The sequence below is a fragment of the Anticarsia gemmatalis genome, chromosome 1 (assembly GCF_050436995.1).
Source record: "Anticarsia gemmatalis isolate Benzon Research Colony breed Stoneville strain chromosome 1, ilAntGemm2 primary, whole genome shotgun sequence".
NCBI classification, from domain to species: Eukaryota; Metazoa; Arthropoda; class Insecta; order Lepidoptera; family Erebidae; genus Anticarsia; species Anticarsia gemmatalis.
The window spans coordinates 14,865,420-14,888,592 of record NC_134745.1 but is presented as its reverse complement, the minus strand read 5'-3'; the positions used below and the strand labels follow the sequence as shown (position 1 = coordinate 14,888,592).

At 33.5% G+C, this 23,173-nt stretch overlaps 1 protein-coding gene across 1 annotated transcript in view; it reads right to left on the bottom strand.

Annotated features, from left to right (window-relative positions):
* Corin (corin serine peptidase) overlaps positions 1-17,247 on the bottom strand; it is a 103,677-nt gene extending 86,430 nt beyond the window's left edge. Inside the window, exons 1-2 of the mRNA XM_076129649.1 lie at positions 17,108-17,247; positions 3,318-3,424 (exon numbers count right to left, since the gene is read on the bottom strand). Of these exons, the coding sequence (XP_075985764.1) occupies positions 3,318-3,333 (16 nt within the window). The 5' untranslated portion in view covers positions 3,334-3,424; positions 17,108-17,247. The remainder of the gene's footprint in view (positions 1-3,317; positions 3,425-17,107) is intronic.
* Between the last annotated feature and the right edge of the window lie 5,926 nt (positions 17,248-23,173).

The following is a 23,173-nucleotide window of genomic DNA, read 5'->3' as shown; positions in this document are numbered from 1 at the left end:
CCTTGCTGTTGTGATAGATATATCAATCTATCATACGATATTTTAAAATTAAATTGTTGTTGTCTAATAGTCTTCATACAATATGCATCTCAGTATCAAAATGTAGTGTGTAATGAAGTTGATTAAGAAATATTTTCACGGAGACTTAAACCTAGACAAAGACAAATTTTTGTATAGTTAAACCTAGTAAAAATATGTTTATCTTTTGTAAATAAAAAAATACTTTTAAAATAGGTACAAAAATTGCTAATGTTGTTGTCTATGTCTATGCTTTCTCATTGTCGTCTTTATTCAACTAACATGGTTTTGAAAACGGTAAAGTTAAACTAAGTGAGCTCAATATGATTGTGGATACATTAGTCAAATGATCTGTAAAGTCAATATCGACTGAGTAAACGTGTTCTAGATTACAGACCGCAGGTCGGCAGACGACGGGCAAATATACACACTACTATCTAATTGAAAAGTAACTAAAGGATTGTTACTAACTATGATCATAATGCTTTTGATTAACTCGTTGATCTATGGTAAGGTTTTCAATCAGTTTTATAATAAGTATGTGGAAATAACGATATGTATCATTTATCCCTTTTTCGTGTTTGCTTTCCTGTGATAAAAACATATTACACAGTAAAATGATTAATTCGTTTAATTAATAATAGACAGGCAAAAGTAAATAAAATTCTAGTTACTAAATTTTCTTAAAACTCTTAAAAGAGCTTTGATAGTAAAATAAAGTATAGCTAGACTTTCAAATGAGGAAATAATATGACGTAAAATTAAAGTCTCCAATCACTTTTGAATACACCTAAGTATAATTTAACTACCCTATAAGAATAAAATGTTCTTAAACTAAACATCCATAGCAACAACCATTTCCACGAGACAGACTTAACCCTTAAAGTAAACAAAACCGGTTCTAACTTGTTATTAAACAATATTTTTCCCTCACAATATTTTCGTCTCGATGAAATTCCTCGCCCGCCAAGACATAACTCACCCGCAATTAAGAAATTCTCAAATCAACAAATGAAATTTTCTAAAAAGTTTTGACCCTCTACTGTTGCTTAGTGATTACTTAAAAAAAACCGGCCAAGTGGGACTTGGACTCGCGCTCGAAGGGTTCCGTACTATAATCTATACCTAATAGAAAATCACGTTTGTTGTATGGGAGCCCCCCCTTTAATATTTACTACATTGTTATTTAAAATTTTGAAAGGTAATACAAGTAAATATTCTGTAAAAAATATGAAGCGTCTACCTGTTACCGTTTTTAATACTGAGCAAAAAATACGGAAAAAACATGTTTATTGTATGGGGACCCGTCTTTAATATATATGTTTTAATTTTTAGTATTTGTTGTTATAGCGGCAACGAAAAAACATCATTTGTGAAAATTTCAGCTTTCTAGCTATCACGGTTTACTAGATACAGCCTGGAGACAGACAGCGGAGGCTTAGTAATAGGGTCCCACTTTACCCTTTGGGTACGGTACCCTAAAAACGGCTAAACCTCCCATGATTAATACATTCTTGTGTAGCTCCAGGCTTTTGTTGCTATGAAAGATTGGAGAGACTTGAATTAAATTATTCTTCGTACTTTGAAGGGCACGTTAAAAGTCGGTCCCGGTTGTTCTTAATTAGATAACTGTTGATATGCCATGGCAAAGGCTTTTCGAGTGGCTTGAACATTAACATTAAGTTGACCACTAACCATATCATAATATATAAAAGATTTCATTGCTAAAAAACGAGATATGAAAATATATACAACTGATAGTTGCACTAAAACTGCCAAGCTTCGTATCAAAAAGCATCTTATCTCCTACACAGAATGACAGCTAATGTCAAAAAAAAACTATCAAAATTTCATCTAATGAGATAAATGATTGTTATCCAGAAATTAAATAACTGGACCTTAAAGTAACGGAATTTACAACAACTGGTAGTCAGATATCTCTAATAAGAAACTTTCTAGTATAATTTCTAGAAGATTCCACAAAAAGTCTCGACTCTCAGTCCCATTGTATTGATGAACTCTTCGCAATCCGATCCAACATACCTGATGTTCAATCAAATGAGATTACAGAGTTTATTGACCCCGAGGGCAATGACCCCTTGATATTGACTCGCATTTTAAATCAACTTTTAAATATTATTTTGTGGTTACAAAAGTTTTATTTCAGCGGTTTGTTTTATAGTTGTAGATGATTAGTAATATTAGTGATAATATTTAACTTTGTAAATTGATAAAGTTTATTTTGTAGAAATTGAATAGTATTAGGACAAATAGATGTTCGTAGATTCATAGATTAGATAGTTAGTTTCTAATCATTTTGCAAAGGTACTATTTGAAATATCAGAATTCAAAGATTTTCCAATACTATCGGATGTAATCGCTTAATCGTAACAAACATTAAAATTTGATAACATTATAAGTCTTCGTGTCAATATTTTACTTCGTGTGAAAGTAGTTGATAAAATTGTGTTTCAAATACACTTAGGATGTTACCTAACTTTTAGAAAAAAGCTGTCTCGATAGAATTTGTTGTTGCCCACCTGTCAAATTAGCTTTGCTTTACAGTGGTCAACTAAATAAACAAGAAAAATATTTAACTTTATGGACAAATCGAACTACATTTTACTTAAGCCTTGAGTTGTACAAGAAAAAAAATTTTTTATTTTTCCCGTAGTAAGTGTACTGTGAGTAAATAAATCGTCAGTTGCCAAGCAAAGTGGTGGAGAGTGGGCCGCGACCTCCTTAGCAACATGGTGAAATAATCTGCTCAATACTATGTTTATCGCAAGAGTGTCGAGTGAAAAACACTCTACCTAATGAGTAATAATTATAAAATACTCGACCGATTTCATTATATATTCGTGGAACTAAAATCCGTATATTAAAATTATATTTAAGATCGTGTGCCAAAAATGGAGTTTGGTTACCAAGTCGATAAAATGTGGAGTTCTTCGTATGAAACCTTATTAAATTTTTGAGTAAAGCGTTTGCCTTCGTTGAAATATTTCGATACAAAAATCTCGATAACCGTTTATATTCGGCGATGCAGAATCGCCTCGTGTTGGCTGAATATGGCATATCAGACAGTCAGCGAGAAAAACACTGATCAAATCCAAACCATCAATTCATTTACATTGTAGAGAAGAGTTATTTCAACTATTATGTATCTTAATCAATAGTATGAGAGTTTGATCAACAAAAGCCATCATAATATTAGCATTGTAGCGTAAACTTATCTCAACTATTTATTTATCTTAATTGAAGATTTGTTCATCTGTAACAATGTTATAAGACAGTACCTTTGAAAGACGCCATGTTGTCTTAGTCCGCTGTGGTGTTCTGTGCTCATTGATCAGTCGCGCTCGCCTCCTACATCAATGCAGGATCTAACTCGTTCCAAGTTTACCTGCATACAACAAAAAAACATTATTTAACTTTAAAAAAGAACTACCACACCTAGTGTACGCTTTGACGATGATCGAATTAATCACCTTAATTTTATGGAAAAAAATATGAACAGAACAAAAAATAGTCGACTGCTAGTAGCAATACAACCACAATTAATTAATCATACACAAAATATAAATCCTTCTTTTTACAAACAAGTTGCCATTAAATTTATGAAAACACATATTACAAAACGTAATTTATTTAATTAACTTTTTGTTAAATAAAACACGAAAAACGTTAACCTCTCGTAACTTATTAAAACTATTTAGGAAGGTACAAGGGGAAAAAGCGCGCCAGAACTGACAGCTGTCAATCAGCGCCCGCTTTAATATTCGTAATGACTTGCCAGTGGCCGAGGTAATTAGTTATTCTGCCTAAGTTCGCAAGATAAAATCATTTTACTTGTTCAATCTTATTTCAAGTATTTAGCGATTTGCTGTAATGAGAACTTTTAAGAGAATATTAATATAAGTTGATTTTATTCATACTATTTTATTCTTTATATCTATAAAAATATTATATCTGTAAATTGGTATAAGTACAAGTATTTTTATCTTATTTATTAAAAATGGGTTCAAGTGCCATTGCCAGCCAGTAATTAAATTATTGTACTTATTAATAATGAAGTAAAAAAGCAGATGGACTGTGTCTTCAAAATAGTTTGACAGATATGAAAAGTTTTCATTTGAAGTATCTAAAGCCTAGTTTATAGATCATCAGAGTGAAATGTTAGTGTTTTATGTGTTATTTCCTAGTTTACGATGATCTCTTTCATGTTATTGTTTTCGGACGTACTTTTATGACAACGTAAAAGTTCACATTACGTATATTATGATTAAATAAGTTTACAAGTATTGTGTGGACATAGTCACAGGATGTAGATGTGACCGAGGAACTACTAAGTACTAGGATTTAGTATTTTTTATAAAATATCATCGAAATTAACGGAAAAAGGCCATCTGAAGATGAAAAAGTATAAGTAATAGTTTCTTTAAATTGATTATTTAAATTAAAGATTGATTTAAGTTTATATAACATTGTTCAACACTTTGTTCAAAAAATAATCTTGCAGGATTGATTTCCTATTGTTCCATTCCTCTAATCTTACAGATACATATACACAAATCACACAAAAATCAAACAAATATTTTCATTATAAAGAACCGAATAAAGCATCCAAAATGTAGTACATAAAATTCATAGCAGTGGAGTGAATGTCCAATGTTTGTTGAACGGCGGCACACTCATTTCCTGACGACCGTGTCACCGCTACCAGAGGCCTTCTTTCACACACGAATTTTGCTCTGTTATTACTTTTTGGTACAAAAATGTTGGAATTTCATTTTTATGTTCTAGTTTTCAATACTTTTAAAGAGTTTCTTGACTATCTATTACATACCACGCTACTCTAATGTGCTGTTAAGCATTACTAAAAAAACAAGTTTTTTTTAGTAACGATACTAACAAAACTATTATACTTTCATAGGTACATAATATCACGCCTTCTTCCCATAGGAGTCGGCAAAGACAATTTTACAAACTTATTTATAATCATAATGGAATATTCCGCCATAAAAACACGCTTCGCAAGTCTTCATACAGTAGCAAACTATTCTAGTCTCACCATTTTTCGTATAATAAAATTTAAAATATATATGTCCCTGCTATGAATGCTCCCATGTCGTATAAACTGAATATGCGTCTTTTCAGTCATCATAAATATTTTTTAGCTGGAACATGGTGACAATCAGGTTCAAAACTTGGACACATGGAGTGCAAATATGGTTGATAATATGATCTATTAAACAAAGTCAGGAATTTAAACTAAGTTAAGCATTGCAAATGCAACATGCAAATACACTCAAAATACTCAACACAAAAGTCATTTGAAGCCTAAAATAATCCCGCGTCACATTAATTAAATGTAATTAAAATTTGAACAAGACGCGCCCTTTCTTAATTAAACATTAATTTGTGTTTCCATGTGTGTGTGCCGTGTGTGTGCACGTCGTTAGTACATGTGTATGTGTGAGTGTCTAGTGACAAAAATAGAAGTGAAACGTGCAGGTATATTTAGAAAATTGTAAGAGAAAAATTCCTTTAAGGTATGTTACTTGAAGCCTGTACTATTTGTTTGTATTAGCTACTAGCTGACCCGCGCAACTTCGCTTGCGTCACATAAGATAGAATGGGTCATAATTTTTCCCGTTTTTGTAACAATTTTCGTTGCTAATCCGCTCCTATTGGCCGAAGCGTGATGTTATATAGCTTATAGCCTTCCTCGGTAAATGGTCTATTCAACACAAACATATTTTTTCAATTCGAGCCAGTAGTTCCTGAGATTAGCGCGTTCAAACAAACTCAGCTTTATAATATTTGTATAGAATAGAGAACCTCGTAGCTAAGTAACAACCGCGCGCATCCATATCTAAGGTTAAGCTACGCTTGCTGAGGTTGTTCCGTGGATGGGTAACCATATACTATAATATAATACTCATAACTACTTAAAAGAATATAAAATCAAATTTATTATAACTAACACGAAATATTTAGTGGAAACTATTTCAAACTAATATCAATTCGAAAGAGTATAACCTCAACTGATTAGAATAACGTAAGTAGCATAATAATCAAATTTCGGTTAAAAATCTCCAAAGCGTAGGCTTGCCCAGCTAAGGCATAAAACGTAATGATAGTGCGATTTAATATTGCCAGTAGCGCCATCTAGTGAAAGCGCCAGTGCAACCGTAAAAAGCGGTGGAGCGGTTTCTTCCGATTGTCGCTGTTTTCCGTGGGAATGAGATATTTTCCCGGGATAAAAAGTAGCCTATGTCCTTTCTCGGGTATCAAAATATCTCCATACCAAATTTCATGCAAATTGGTTCAGTAGTTTACGCGTGATTGAGTAGCAGACAGACAGACAGACAGACAGACAGACAGACAGACAGAGTTACTTTCGGATTTATAATATTAGTATGGATATGAATTTCTAGTGACTTGGAAGAAAAACCTTTTCGAGATAAAAAAAGAAGCTAAACCTTGTAGCTATACAGCTAATCTTCTTAGCTGCTTATGCACTTTATTTTATATCATAACTTTTAAACTCTCGCGTTGCATGTTTAATGTAGGTATAATAGAATACGGGAATTAACGCGAACACGCATTTTACCTTAAAATGCCTAACGTTTCGGCGCAGGTTGCACTCGCCGTGGTCGCAGGCTGACGGATATTATATTTTATAGTATTAAACATCATCTCAGAATGATTTTCTTTTTATTAATTTATTTTTTTTAGTATTTAAGTAAGAGCTTAGTTTGTAAAAAATGAATTTATGTAAGACAGAAAGAAACCAAAAAAAAATACCCAGATTCCAGTTTAGATGTTAGTTTCTTCTTACAACCTTATTAATCGCGCAACTCGATCGACGGCCAAAAAGACGGGTGTAAAGATCGTCGAATTTCTTACACTTAAATCCATTGTAACGTATTACGATTACATGCCAATAATCCTAATAAAACGTCTTAAGCGAACAATTGTGAGATAATAGTGAAATCGGCTTACAAGCCAACCTTTGTTCATTACAGCTGTGTGGCTATATAATGGGATCCGATACCACTAATACGTCTTATTGTATGTTGACGATCTCTGGTTTAATCCGTTACAGCTTACAATTTATGCTGTCTTGGTACATTGCGTATTGCGTACTTAGATATCCCCATGACTATAAATGCGCTGTTTAACAACAATAGTGAAACAACTACGTGATAACCGTATCATTTTTAAAATATATTTTTGGTGAAAGTGACTCTTTCAAAAAATACTTTCTTCGCTTTTCTCCAATATTTAAATACAGAAGAATGTTTATCTACCTATCAGAATTCCATCATCATATTCATTTCTAGACCCTAGTTGCAGACAGAGGACAAATTAGGCAGTACAATTAACAGTAGCGTATTCTCTACCGCTATTGACAACCGGCTAGCTATCAAAAAGTGTTGTAAGAGAATTTTATAAACGCCAATAGCAGGCACCGTAGAAGCTATTTTTTCAGTATATTTAAAATGTCAAGCTCTCAATACTTGAGAGTACCAATTGCAGAGAATAGTGATACAATAATAATTTAACTGTATATATTATATCTGTTACTGAGAATTTATTGATACAAAAACCCAGAAACTCATATTCGACAAAACAAAATGTTACTGTAATCTACATGCACACGTATGTAGATTACTAGTGATCAAAGAATAGTTATAGTTAAGTTAAGATTTGAACACCATCTCACAAATCTTATTTCCATTCCACGTCATAGCAAAAAGCCGATTCAATTTGCCTTAAGTTGCCATGTAAGATTCCAAATTCCCAACTAATAGAATACCCTCGTACCCAATTCGAGTGGAAATTTGATAACAGAATTGCAGCCTTACTATGGTTTAATATATCCTTAGCTAGTAATCCGCTATCGGGTTAATGAATAGATATGTCTTATTCGCTGGGCTTGTCAAGTCACTGCGAATTAATTTGATTGTATATTGTATTATGTAAATTATTCGTTTTAGTAATTTTAACGCTTCAATTGATATGTGGTCAAGGAAATTGAATTGATAATTTCTTAATAGTTTAGCTTTAATTTCAAATAACTGCTAAGAAGGTAAAAGGAAGCAGCAGTTTCTTCAAATTTACTGCGAAAAACCAGTAGATAGACAATAAGTACTAAAAACAACACTCAATGAAGTAAAACTGCGTAAAAAACCTAAAAACAGTATTCAAAGAGCGAATTAAATTGATCGCCCGATCTTAAAATGCAGCTACTAAATTTCAGCAAATCAAAAGATTCGAACTGAAAGAAAGGTACTCTCATGGGAGACACCCCGCAACGGCTTACTTTCTAAATAAAAATATACGCGTACAATACCATCACAAATAGAAATATATCGCAACAAGCCGCAAACAATTTGGTCGCTCACAAAAAGTACTGTTTGCACCGAAAATTGATATCCGTAGCAATAAAGCTGATTTACGATCACACTGCGAACAATACAGGTACTGGAAACTTCGATAAATCGCACAATTGATGAATAAATATATTAATACTAACTGTTACCCGCGGATATGCCTGCGCTTTCTAATAAATCGTCACGACATTGTGTCTGCGATATGATCACTCGAATTGAAAAGTATCCAATGTAGTTTAATTTAGTTTTTACCTAAAAGACCAACTGTCATTCATATCTTTACAACTTAAGGTTTTATTATTATAGTAAAATAGCAAAGTATAAGAAAAAAATCCGGCGTTAATTTAACCTGGAGCTCAAGTCAAGTCAGTTCCTCGTTACATATTGGCGTGAAAATGTAAAGAGGAACAAACACACATTTCCATGCTTAATAATAGTTGCTATATCCACTATGGATGGTATTTAAGCACGGATACGAGAATACTGGCGTGATTGCTCGGATTCATTCGATTATTTTTATGTATCGTTGGATTAACGCGTGAATTTATTCATTCAATGCATTGCATTCATTCAGATATAAAATTTTAAATGAACTTTATGCTTTTGAGTATAATTATTTTATTAACGATTATCTGACTATATCTCGTATATTATGGACATAAATATATTCAATATTATCGCAGCTGTTATACCGAAATACATAAGTAGGAGTATTTGAATTTAACTCACGATTAGGTGATAATAATGTTGGTCCTTTGAGCAGAGCCTTTCTGAACTTGTGACCAAAATCATAAATATTCACAAAACTGCAATAGAACTTAGATAATTTAGAAATCGAACCCGAAACCTGGTAATCAGTAGTCGTATATTCTGCTATCTAGACCACAGAAATTACTATAAATAACTCTGTTAATATAGTTGAAGATGACAAGATGGATATAATTGAAGCAAAGGAAATTTGTAAGGATCGTAACAAGTTGTGTTCTCTGGTATATGTATATGTATATCAGGTATATCAGGTATATCACGTAGGTAAGTAAACATAACATTAGGATTTTTGGCATATAAGATACACTCCATCATTCTACAATTTCAAAAATTTTGTGTGATGTTTACCTCTTTTCCATATCGTGTGTTTGGTCAAGTAAATTATATTGTATCTGAGGGAAGGAGCCGACACGAATGATTGAGTGTCGCGGTTGAGAGGGGAATGAAGACGCGAGCGTGTCCAATTGTGACTGGTAATGATCAAGTACCGTGTTTAAATTTAGGACATTAATATTATTACAAAAATATACAAATGTTTATGTATCTTACTGTGTCATTTCATTATGTAAAGCGTAGAAGTTTAAAACACAACGAAAATATTTTAAACCTTTTTAAGCAGATGTTTTCCAATAGTTAGCTTTGTGATTGAAAGTCTTGTGTTAAATCGAATTAAGTGCAACTATTATTAATGCATATTAACGCAATCTTTAAACGGTAGCTGCGGGGTTACCAGGATTGCTACCTTTGTATTAAAAACACAAAATATTCCTATTTCTGAAGATTTTATGAGGTTTTACAAGCAAGATTTTCTTCATTTAATTCAACAATTTTGTTATAACAGCCTATTATTTAAGAACCAATATCGAGCACGAACTATGAACTTGAAACTCCTCGCCACAAGTACTTATACTTTTTATCAGTGGAATCACGAGTCACGATAAACCAATTATAACGTTAGAAAGATGATAAACTGTAGCCGTCTTTAAACTTTGGGCAAATTGAGATTTCTGCTTGAACAAACTTTTATTGCTTTTTGCAGAGGGGCTTGTGAAAAAAACAGGAGAAATGTGGCCCGCATTTGGCTGAAACCCTTTCATTTTTCATGAGAGATCATTACTGTTGAACGGCAGACTTAGAGGACAAGGTGAGGTGGATTTGAACGCACTTTGAGATTCACGATGATTCGTGGTTTCAAGTATAGTTTGATGATGCCTGAGTGTATTAAGACACGTATGATATTATTACTTAAGTTGTTGAATATTGATGCGATCAAACAGTTTAAATTCGAATGCTTGAAGTATTGGCGCAGGTTATACTGGCCGTCAGCTTGCGAGTCTTGCTAAGCATAACAACAATAATTGTGTTACGCGATATTTTCAAACACTGACTATTTTGTTTCAATTATTTAAACTAACGTAAAATTTCGTCTTGTTCATTCGCGGTTGCTAAGCAAGTTTATCTCAGAAAATAACAATAGCACTTTGTCCAACCAAGGCATCGAATTTGAGACCTCGAGATCAGCCAATGTACAGCCTAACGTGTGGTATACACTGCAACTCAAATCACAGAGGAATGATTTTTGTTAGAAATATTTGTTAATAAAATATTTGTGTCAAAATTTCAAGGTGATACAGTTGTCAAGTTGCCTCGGTTCTACTTAGTACAAACTGTTGTAGACTTTGACTATCTGATTGAAACTTATAATGTACTTAGTCTAGCTTTCAATTTATAATAAAGCGGTTTTGTTTAGGGTTCCTAGAAAATTATGTAACTTACTTTCCTTCATAAAGTTGTTATAACAATGTTTAATAGAAAAAAAAATCACTTAGAATAAGTGATAATTATTTCTTTATTAGAAACTTTGTATGTCTCATGGTTTTTAAATAGTATTTTAAGGGGTTCAAAGTTTTCAACCGACATTTAACGGGCTACAGCCCTACTAAGCGGTTGCAGTAATGGTTCAACTTACTTATTTAATAATGAATGCAGTACAAACGCATTGCGGTCAAAATTTTACATAAAAAACCGATCATATATTTGATATCCGAGAATTCTTTACTATACACGTATTTGACAGTTACAAATAATCTGTCAAACACAAAAGAAATAATATTTTCTTTGTACATCATCTCATCGACATTCAAGCCGGTGCTCTCGTAAATAAAGTCGATAAGGATCGTTATACACCTCAGTACAAGGTGCCTACGGGTTCCAACATCGCCACATTTAGTGTCTCCAAACCCTAATATTTCTTAACAAGTCGATATATATTGTCAAAGTTAGCTCTACGGCCCAGATGGTAGGCGAACTTGACCCAAATAACATGGAGAAATTCAGGGGTGATGTGACCTCTCGTTCTGTCTTATAAGAGTGAAAGAGACAGAGAATAAGGGCTCAGGAGTGTGAGCGATTAGTGACGTGCAAGAAGGTTTTGCTCGATTGTTTTTTCTTAAACAGTGGATTTGTGTTCGAGTGGCATAGTTTTTGTTAGATTGAGGTACGATTTACCGCTGTTTTGTGTACAAATTACTTTGTTTTGTGAAGATTTGCTGTTGTTATTCACATTTTTGTTCGAAATGTCAGTTGAACATTTATTACTTACGATCAAACTTTGCGTTTGCGCGTACGTTGAGAAAAGTCAAACTGAAACATTTTTAAGCACAACTGAACTTTTCAACGCAACATAAATATGATAAAACAATATAATAGCAAGCATTGAGACTCTACTAGATGAGAACTATTCTTCTCATTTATGTTGTTTCAGTCACTCAGTGAATAAGACAAAAATATTTTTGATTGCGATTTACAATAAATTGAGCAAAACCAAACGATCGTAAGAGACAGGAAACATAATTACATCTGTCTTTTACATTGTATCGTACAACTATTTCTCTCCACACTATTTCAAAATAAAATTCCCGGTGAAAAGTTGCTGCTTGTGAGTAGTACAACTTTGTATGAACAAAGAAGAAAGTTTCTCGTTAACGGCATTCATTAATTCATCGTACACTTTGACTTTTAAATAAACATTGGCTGCTTTGTTTGTAGGTTTATAGGAATAGGAGGCAATGATTTTATAGTGTATTTTTGATTAATTAGACATAAAAAAAATTACCCATTAATGCCCCACTGCTGGGCAAAGGTATCCTCCTGTAACGAGGAAGGGGATAGGCCTTGAGTCCACCACGCAGGCCAAGTGCGGGTTGGGGACGTCGCATGCCTTCTCTTAGCCAGCGTAAACAATTCCTAGCTTAACCCCTCTCTCGCTAACTCGAGACCCTTGCCTATCAGTGGAACAGTATCCGGTTAAAAAAAATAACCAATTGTTCTAAATGCCGATACTACGTAAATTGCAAATTTTATTTCAAAAATCGCAAACACGCGAGAATCGCGTCGCTATCATCACCTAGATTTAAAATATAATAAAATTTCCGAACACATTTCAAAAGCATTATTTAGCAAAATGGATGGCGACAGCGCGGGCAGCGGACATAGCAACGAGAAAAGATCCATTATCGGATTGTCACCCTACATACAGCATACAGTACATACATACCACGTACCGCGGGCCGCGTCGTTCCGCGCCCGGGAATACATACACAACTCTACTGCTGATTATTCACTCGTTTGTTGATTGTAATAACGCTTTTTAATTACGCTTTATTGTTACTTGTCTGTAATTCTTTTGTGCTGAGTTTTTTATTGAAAGTTGAGCTAACTATATGAATTATAATGCGAAAGAAACTCTATCCGCCTGTCAGTTACGCTTTGACTGCTGAAGTATTAAGCCGATATTGTACATGACTTTAAATACTGAACTTATTCGACTCATACGTCGTTTGTATATCTTAATTATACAATCAGGATACAAGGTGTCGAATTGATTAAAATATTTGAAGAACATCTAATGAAACTGAAAGTATCAAACTGTACAGTACAAAACTGTTTAGTTCCTTTTTGTCTACGATCTAAGAATTGCGAAAATTATTACCTAGAGCACTTAAAGCTTTGCTTCTTAAACTAAACCCTAAACATGTTATATTATTAAAAAAACTAACTGAAAAATCATATCAAACACAACCATTAAACTATACCCAAGCCCACTAATCGAATTCTTTTATAAACCGCACATCATCAAACACCCTTTGCAAAGTAAAACGTCTATGTCATTATTGGCGCGAAACGATCAAAGAATGCAAATGGCCGCCTGTCATTATGTCACACTGCGATGGGTCACGTATATTAAAGCCTGTAAAATGGCCAGCGGAATTAGCCGCAGATGTGGTCAGTATCGGAATTTTAGAGGGAAAAAAGCGCTTCCTGATTTATCGCGATATATTGCTCTTATATAAAAGAGTTTCTGTTTTATTTTCTCTATAGATCTGATAGTAAATGAGATGATTTATAAGCTTATTTTGACTTTATCGACTTATCTGTCTAGTGTTTACTAGCATAGTGGTTTACACTATACTTGCAATTTCACAGTTATTGATTTCCGTCCAGCTTTATTCCTTAATTTTAGGCAGCGGTGCAATAGATGCTAATACCAATAATTGAACCTCTTGATCTAAAGAACAATGCCTCAGCCATAGGGTAATTGGTGTTTATTGTAAAAGATGCTAAACTTGAATTAGAAGGGTAAGATAAAAGATCATTTATTCCCGTCCATGCAAATAATATTTTTTAAAACAATGACAGCCATATTAGATTTTGCCTGTATCGTAGTATCAATGTAAATGATTACCAGATAGGATTCAATAAATAAATATTCTGTTTCTTCTATAATTTATTATATCTCGAAAATTGTATTTCAATTGAAATATCACCAAGTTAAATTTATCAATACTATTATCATATTCTGATCTTTCTAATGAGTGTAATTCTGTAACAGAATGCCGTAAAGCTTTGCTAATTTCAACCCACGTCTTCTGCTTTGATTACTGCTTGGAATATTTTAACAAAATAGTCTATTTATAACAAAGACAACATTGAAAAGCCAACTTAATTACCTAAAAAGATCAAAAGGTCGTTTGAAGACTCAGTTAGGTATTTTTGGCAAAGAGGTATAGAGAAAGAGTAGTATTTCATCTATTAAAATTAAAAAAAAATCTGTTGAAGTTTTGTTAGTAACATTTTCTTTGTTATTTATCGGTTTGTCTCCATGATGGTTATAGCGTTCATCGGTTAATAGACCACGTTTATTTGTAAACAAGGTGCTGCTCTAACCAATTATTTCTTTGATGTTTAGCTCAATACGCAAATTGCGTAAGAAAAATAATAATCATTGTAAGTCCGTGGGTGTTACGCGATTAGCATATGAGCTCAGTTCAAATTGTTCTACTACGTATTGTATGAACAGATTTTTAATTTTCACAAAAAAATGATAACGTGAAGTTAATGCCTGAGGTCTTTCAGTCTACCTTAGAAATTTTCCATCCATAAGACACGGAAAAAAATAGTAGCACTTGTTGTCAATTATTAAAAATATAATATATTATATCATTTTATAGTGAAAGCAAAGGCTTTTTGATAACAAAGATTTTAAGTTGAGTTCAAGCCTTTATACTACTAATGGATGAAGCCAACCCAGATGATTGAATAGTTCTAGAATTCTGACAGTATTAGATTGTTCAGTCCTCTCAAAAAACGTAACAAAGAAATCAACCGGATTTCTTCAAATGTTATACAATCCTTGATATCAAAGAGATAAAGTTTAGGTATATGCTTTTCTTAGAAATGGTGGGAGGCTTTGACTGTGTCCCGGGTCGAAGGAGCAAAGTGTTTTTGGGTTCTTATGTTAGAACATTTTCAGTAACGACCTAGAATGTGGTCATGTACCCGGGAAATAACAATAACTGCTGTCGTTTACAAACAGCATATTTGTACTTATGGAGTTCTATAATTACTACTTATTTTTCAATTATTTAATGCTACTCATTTATTAGAGTTGAATAACAAGAAATACGATTTCTTCTTTTGATTACTACTTATCCTATTCTCAAAATTTGTTTAGACCACCTGAAGACCTTTGATAAAGCTGAACGACTATTATCTTAATTGATAACAACAACCAAATTTTACCAAACTATATAAGCGTTCATCTGAAATCAATAAACGTCTATTTATCCATAAAATGCCTGCATCTAAGATTGCTTAACCGTTACGACCGAAGAGCACAACTAACTATGAGCTCCTGAAGACCTCTTAAAAACATTTTTTTATTTTTTATAGTTTCTTCTTCACCCTAACAATGGTCTCTTTCTCCGTACAAAGAGTTGATAACATTGCGGCGTTTTAATCGTCGCAAGATAGGCTATAGTAGTGCTCATCGTTTTAACTAACTATGAGAGCATACGACCGCTTACTTGTTTTTGTAACATATTTTTTCTTTAACAATGAGGCGTCCATAACCAGTTGCGCCCACCGGTAAACGATCTGTGGGCTAAGCAACCCTTGGCGCCATCATTCGATAGATGGGTGACCGCATTGTGGTATTTGAACCGGGCGTCTCTGTGCTTCGAGTACGTAAAAAGTCGGTCCCGGTTGTTGTCAATCAAGATAACAGTTAAGCCACGTCGACGGCCTTCGGGCGGCTTGAACAACTTTGACTCTAGGTTGACCACTAACCATACGATAAGAAGAAGGGAGTCTTTTTCCGAGATAGCCGGTAACATTGCGGCGTTGAAATCGTCCCAAGATATATAAACTGCTCATCGTTCTAACTAACTATAAGCTGCTAAAGACCGCAAATTTTTTTTATGACATATTTTTACCTTAAAAACAGTCTCCTTTACCGTATAGAGAGCCGGTAACATTGCGGCGTTGTAATCGTCCCAAGATAGGCTATACAGTGCTCATCGTCCTAATACATAGCGCACCAGGTGCTGGAGATTCGGGTATGCCTTTAATGACCGCCTGTAACTTATGCGTCGAGATATAACAACGAGTTTTGTTTTCAACATGAATATTATTTTTCTTTTATGTTTGTTGTTTAAGCTAAAAAAGAAGCTGATTTGACCTAAAGTATGGATGTTGCTTTAAAGTAGTACAATTTAAATAAAAATAGTTCCTAAGTTTGTTATAATAATATTTTTTCCTAAGCTTTCGACTTCGATATACTATAAAATAAATTGTTGTATTAATATTAAATTATGTCATATTTTTATTAGGTCTTATAATAAAACTAGCGGACTGTTCCGGTTTCGGCATATTAATATCGGCATAGTACAATTTTATCGTTGATTCCCGTGGTAATTTTGATCCCATCGATCCTATACAAACCTTGTCCCAACAGTTACAAACATATTAAAAAAATAATAATGAAATATAATTTAGTTCTTTAAAAGTTATGCGCGTACACGTACGTTACGGTGATTTTTTTTATTTATTTAGATAATCCAATACTTAAAAACATCGGATAATCTTATTCAATATCTACATGTTTAGAAACTCAAAACGCGCCAATTACCACACCACTACCAAATTAATAATTTGAATTATCTATTTCGAATTATCACTGCTTCATTTTTTTTCTCACAGTCAAGAATAATAGTGCCAACTTATTATTTAAACTAAATTACTGGTAATAAACGCGCTAAGAACCTTTCTTTTACAGATCGAAGACTCAAACTAGTGTTTAAATAAATAAAAACTAGCAACTAAACTACCATGTCACTATAAATAAATAATCACACCGATTCTTACTTAAAACTTATTATAACTTAAAGTAGATTTATCTTTATTATCAGCAAAAATATAAACCATTCAACACAAAGGAATAGACCACAGAAAAAAAATAAAAACCAACTCAAAACAAAATAAAATTTAATCACAAAAGAAAATTCAACACAGATAAAAAATCATTTAAAAGGAAAAGAAAACACATCGACACAGAGGTAAAATGACAGAATACTCACCCGAAGTTGACTTAAACATTAAATACAAATAGTAGAAAATATGAAAACGGTATATCGTGGGTTCGTGAGTGTTGAAAGCGCGAGAGGCGCGGCGGGCGCGCGGCCCACCGCTAGCGGACTGTAGCCGACGGGACGAGTAGACGTCCGGCGCCGCGCGCGTAGGCGTCCGTCTGGGCCGACTCCCGCCCGCCCCGCCTCACCTACCACCCTCCCCCCATCCCTACCCCACCGCCACACCTTGATGCTTATTAAAAAAGTCCCGCGGAAAAGGATTTATGCCTCCTTTTATAACGATTTCGGTGACATTACACAAACAAGAAATAAAATATAAGTTGTCATGTTAATGTGTTTTGTAGTTGAGCTCACTTTGATGCTTCGTCGTGATCAAGAGATGACAGAAAGTAATTTAGTTACTCTGTATCTCTTTACTTTTTGTTTCTTTAAGAAACTGCTCCAGATTATTGTAAAATATTTATAAGATAACTCTTTTAAGTGAATACTGTTAACTATACATACATACTCACACTGTTAGTTAGTTCATCCGAATTCATATACATATCTTGCCATGTCAGATTATGACAACTACAGAATTGCCATCGGGTGAAATTGAGAGTTTACTCGGTTAGATTAGACGACATTTTTCTTTAGGTCTGGCTGTAAATTTTGTTCCCAAAAAAATAACTATTGCTGTGCCACTGCTGCTTGAGTTGAGTTGAGTCCATCACGCCGGGCAAGTGTGAGTTGAGAACTTAACATACCTTCATGAATTGTTTAAAGACCCAGCGTGACTTCCTTACTTGTTCGTCATCGTTAAAAATATTCAAACCGTTATTACGATTCAATCCAAACATATCCATCAATAAAAAGAGTAAAAAAGGAGTGACACAAAACGGTGTGTGTCGGTGATTACATCGAATTACATGTAACATGACTAAGTGACGTCATGGCGTCGCATGCGGCGCGCGGCGACGCGTGAACAGATACCATTGACGCGACGCGACATATTCGATAATAATTATTACTTTTGTATTCCCAATGTTACGGTGACGCTTTTCAATCATTTGATTTCGTTTGATTACTTTTGATTGATTTTTTTGGGATTTCTTCTTATACAGTTTGTAAGTCTATGTTCGGTCCAAAATTTTGTAAAGCGTGGTCAAAAATTAGCTCAGTTATCATTGACTCTGTTAAGCCATTATTCAGAATATGAAAATAATGATTGGTGACACTACTTCAGGAAAATACTTTAAAATCTTTACATGCTTAAGTTCACCAAGATTGGGCACACTCCAAATTGGGTAGTGCAACAACAAACTTAAACAAATGCAGTTTCGTATACTAAAACAAATTGCCTAATCTTGATCAACTCTTAAAACTCTAGCACATTAACAGAAATAGCAAAGTTCCTTACATCACAAGTGAGACATTACCTCAGTAAAAGATAGGAGCTGTGTATTTGCACCTCCGCACCTCCACTCTCAGTTCACTTGGCGTTCGTTTCACTCAAAGGTTCTTTTGCTTCGCCGGCTATCAATGCCTCCAACTGACTACTAAAAGGCTGCTATACGATTCTTTACTAGTAAGTACTCTGGGAAATAGTGGTTTGAAACTGATACTTGAATTTTTGTGGACGTCATTATATTGCATTTACATCAAAAGACAGATACGACTTCGTCGCTAATTTTTAAATTTGCTTAATAATATGAATTAAAGGGATAAATCCATAACCATGTCGATCGTTGAACTGTTGAAATCGTATAAGATTTTGGTAAACGGATTTGATTTAGTAAGTTAAACGCAAAACCAATAAATAATAAAATCAAATAAATAAAAAATCACTTTTAGAACAATAAATTGATTGCTAGAAGAATATTTGTTACCATTTCACATAAAAAATACTAAACGGAATTAGACGAAAGTTTTCACAAATATGACATATATTTTAGAACTAGCTGACCCGCGCAATTTCGCTTGCGTCATATAATAGAGAATGGGTCATAATTTTCCCCGTTTTTTTAACATTTTTTACTGGTACTCTGCTCCTATTGGTCGTAGCGTGATGATATCTAACACTGAAAGAATTTTTCAAATCGGACCAGTAGTTCCTGAGATTAGCGCGTTCAAACAAACAAACAAACAAACTCTTCAGCTTTATAATATTAGTATAGATAAAACATACATGCGCTTTTAAGAGGAAAGTCACAAGGCGAGCTAGTGTCAGTATAAAAGTGATTTGAACAATATGTGTATAGTTTTCCGGGCGGCGTGTGATTGATCTTTGCGCTGGTCACATTATAGTGATTAATGCGCTGTCGTCTGTCTATAACAGTTCGTGAAATGTCTTACCACTATTTGTTATATGTCTATAATAATATATGTGTAGCTATAGAGTTTAAAGATTGTTGTTGAGAGATTTATATTTTTTGAAAAGCGACAAGTTTTTTGTTTTTGTGAATAGAGCACCTGACTGTCAACAGTAATATGTGTTTCTATTTTAACTACTTTTTGCCCGTAGGTTTTGGTTTGTATATTATTTTTGACAGGTGCTTGCATTTTTTGTTTAAATATTATTTTTGTGTTTTAATATTTTTTTCGCAACTGAAATTGTTTAATCTTTATTAGTTTTACCACACACTAACATCAACCTGTCTACCGATTAACTAATTAATATTTTATTTAAGAAAAAAATATTATTATGTGAACAAGTCAACCTTAATGCACTACTAAGCCGAGCAAATAGCTATATAATTACGTGCAAAACCACCCCAAATAAGGTCTATGCGCTTTACAAATCCACAAGTGCATTTTACAACTAGTTATAGTACAACTACTATACTACAAACGAATCATCTGTTTGAAACCAGACGCCGTCAAAATAAGCAATAACAACATCGCTACGCGCCCACGTCGTAGTACTCGCTCGTAGCTCGTAGCGCGTCTACGCCCACGCGTAGCAACCGTAGCCGCTCTACGTACGTAGTATATTGTATGGATCGAAGCCGCCGGGCGCAGCTGCCTTACTTATTGACTTAGGAATATGATTTACATTGTTGTTTACGATGAAATTCGATTGTTTTCATATTTTTTGGGGGTAAATAAATGTTATTTGTATGATGAAAGCATATTTTTTTGGGAAATTAATGATAGTATTGACGAATTGTTTCCGGTTGTTCGTATCGAAAAAGTTTTGTGAAAAACTATTGAGTATTTTTTGTCTACGTTATGATAGCGCCAGAGATTGCATTTTCTTGGCTAATTACAAGGTATCACTCCCGAGCTATGTAAAATCACTGTTCTTTGATATTATTAAAAAGTTTTGTTGGTTGCTAGCAATGTCACCAAATTTCATACGACAAATCAATATAAACATATTAAATGACTCTAAAAGGCTTATATCGCCAGACATATCAATTACTTAAACCATTAAATGCTATCGATCGTGAGCAACAATACACAGACAATGGCAGAGTAATGCGAGCAACAGCTGGATTAATCAGTACGAATGTTGACTTGAAACATGCAATAATAGGCACTACATTCACCTAGAAGCAGAATTACTAGTAGCTATTTGTAAAATAAACAATAATTTTGTTAAGAAATTAAACACATAATATTGCATTCTATGACTTACAGAAGTTATCGCCCATAAATCATATATTAAGTATTTAAATTTACACACACTACACTTATGGGAAAATAGCGTGGTTTTATGTAAGTGTGAATTAAATCAAATCAAATCAGTATTATTTATTTGTTAGAGTGTGAGTTTTTGCTTTTATAGTTGAACTCTTCAGGCAGCTCCCATGATTTCCATTCAGGAAAATAAAATGGCAGAAATTAAATAGCAGTCATTAATATTAAAAATAACTTGTACAAAGCTATAAAATATTATCTACTTGGCATATAGGTCGAGTATCAATTGCTTCTCTTCAGTAGCCGAGGCAATCCTCTTTCAATGATACAAACTTATTTATAAATATTCAATCTGATTTGTTTGATATTTTAACTCTGATTACGTTGTTCATCAACGCTTTCATCGAGAAACGGGAAAAAACATTCAAATAAATAGTATCATTTGAACGGTTTAATATTTCGCCTAACTAAACATCGAAACGCCTTACAAAGACAAAAAAAATATCTATATTTGTATTACTTATAGCTTTAACAGTGAAAAAAAAAACATAAAGAAACATATAACTGAACTTACTATACATCTTACTCTTCTATCTAGAAAAAGTCATGTATCCCAAAAAAAACCGGATTTACGTTTACTGGTTGCGAAGTTTCCATCGTCGGATCATGACCAATGGTATTGCTATGCTTATAAGGATACATTATTACAGTTAGAATATTTTCAACAGTAACCTGCAATCTAGTGTACTTAATAATATTAGTTCTTTAGAGCAGTTCTTGAAGGTATGCAAAGTCCCCAACCCGCACTTGGCCAGCGTGGTGGACTCAAGGCCTACCCCTCCCTCATTACGAGAGGAGACGTTTCCCAGCAGTGGGACAGTAATGGGTTAAATTTATAACCTGCAATCTTAAATCTCGTAATTACATGGGTGTGACAATATGGATACATAGACGTAGTATGTACTCTGTTACTTATTTAAGTAACAAAGCGTAATTAATAGTAATAATGTTTCTATATCAAAAGGATTGAATGTAACACATCACTCGAAAAAACACATCCACAATCGCTCTCATCTTTAAATTCAATTTAAAATTTTTCAGTGTTTGCGGACACAGATCGTACATCATCGGGTGAATTCGCCGACTGTCGGAAAGAGCTGTTAGTGATGGGACACCGCCACTTGAGGGTTTTGTAAAGTGCAGTAAATGTGTTAGTTTATACACGAGCCCTTTATGATTCGCTGTGAGTTAAAATAGCTTGTTTTTTCTTGTATTGGGAAGAATTTAAGTTAAAATCGCAAAAGTATTTCTATCTATCTATGTGTTTGTCAGAAACAGTACTTGGTTAAGCACCGAAAGCTATTAATTCAGCTAAAATTTAGCGTAGTGACACGTTTTTGACAAAAATAAATAATTTTGTCTCCAAAAATTCTACTGGGAAGAGCCGGTCGATTTATTTTTTCAAATAGTAATCAGTTCACGATGTAACAAAAAAAATACTAAGCACTACTAAACACACTCCGTACTAAACTTCATCTTTAAGTTTTTACTGCATTTCATTAAAAGAATACTCCATACATCTTTTTTTTCTTGCTATCGCTGCTTTTCTCTCCACCATCCTTACATTAACACATTAAGATCGGGCAATGGATACGCGGCTCCTAATGGATTGATTCTTTCTCAAACGACCGTTACTGATACCGTCGGAGCTTGTGTGTGGAGCAAAATGTTTGTACACGTTGCAAGGCTATTTTTTATATTGATATGGGAGTTTGTATAACATCATGTTATGTTATCACTATGAAAATGGTTTGCAAATGTGGCTATTTCTATGTGATATATTTTTGTACCTCGCAATCTTGGTAAATTTTAATACACTCTACAATTTATAAGGAGTGTAGGGTTAAATTCGACAATATTTATAAAATACATGTAGGCGCTTAGAATACAACGTTTTTTTACAACACATTGTAAGATCGTATCGGGGTAGCCTACCAATGCGGTTTGAATACAAGGAAAATTAATCATATTTAATAACAGTATCAATATGTAAAATAACTTGGTCAAACCCAGCTCATTATTTATTCATATTATAACTGATGGACCTCAACATTTTCAATAAAATCAAATAAACTAAACAAGCCTTATTTAACAAAATACACTAACTTAACTAAGTCAATATTTATCCAAACCCTCATTTAATACAAAGGCAAAGACCAAAGATACTTCACAAAATATATCAAGAAATTCAACATTTACAAAGAGAGAGAAATAACAAATATTTTCATAAAAGATATTTACATTCATCTCAAGATGACAAGATAGTCAGAGAGGATATAATCTAATTACTGATTAAAAAGGACCCTTGAAAACTCTATCGGAATCGAAAACCGTTTGAGATAATCTCGAAATGTTCTCAAAATATTGTTTTAT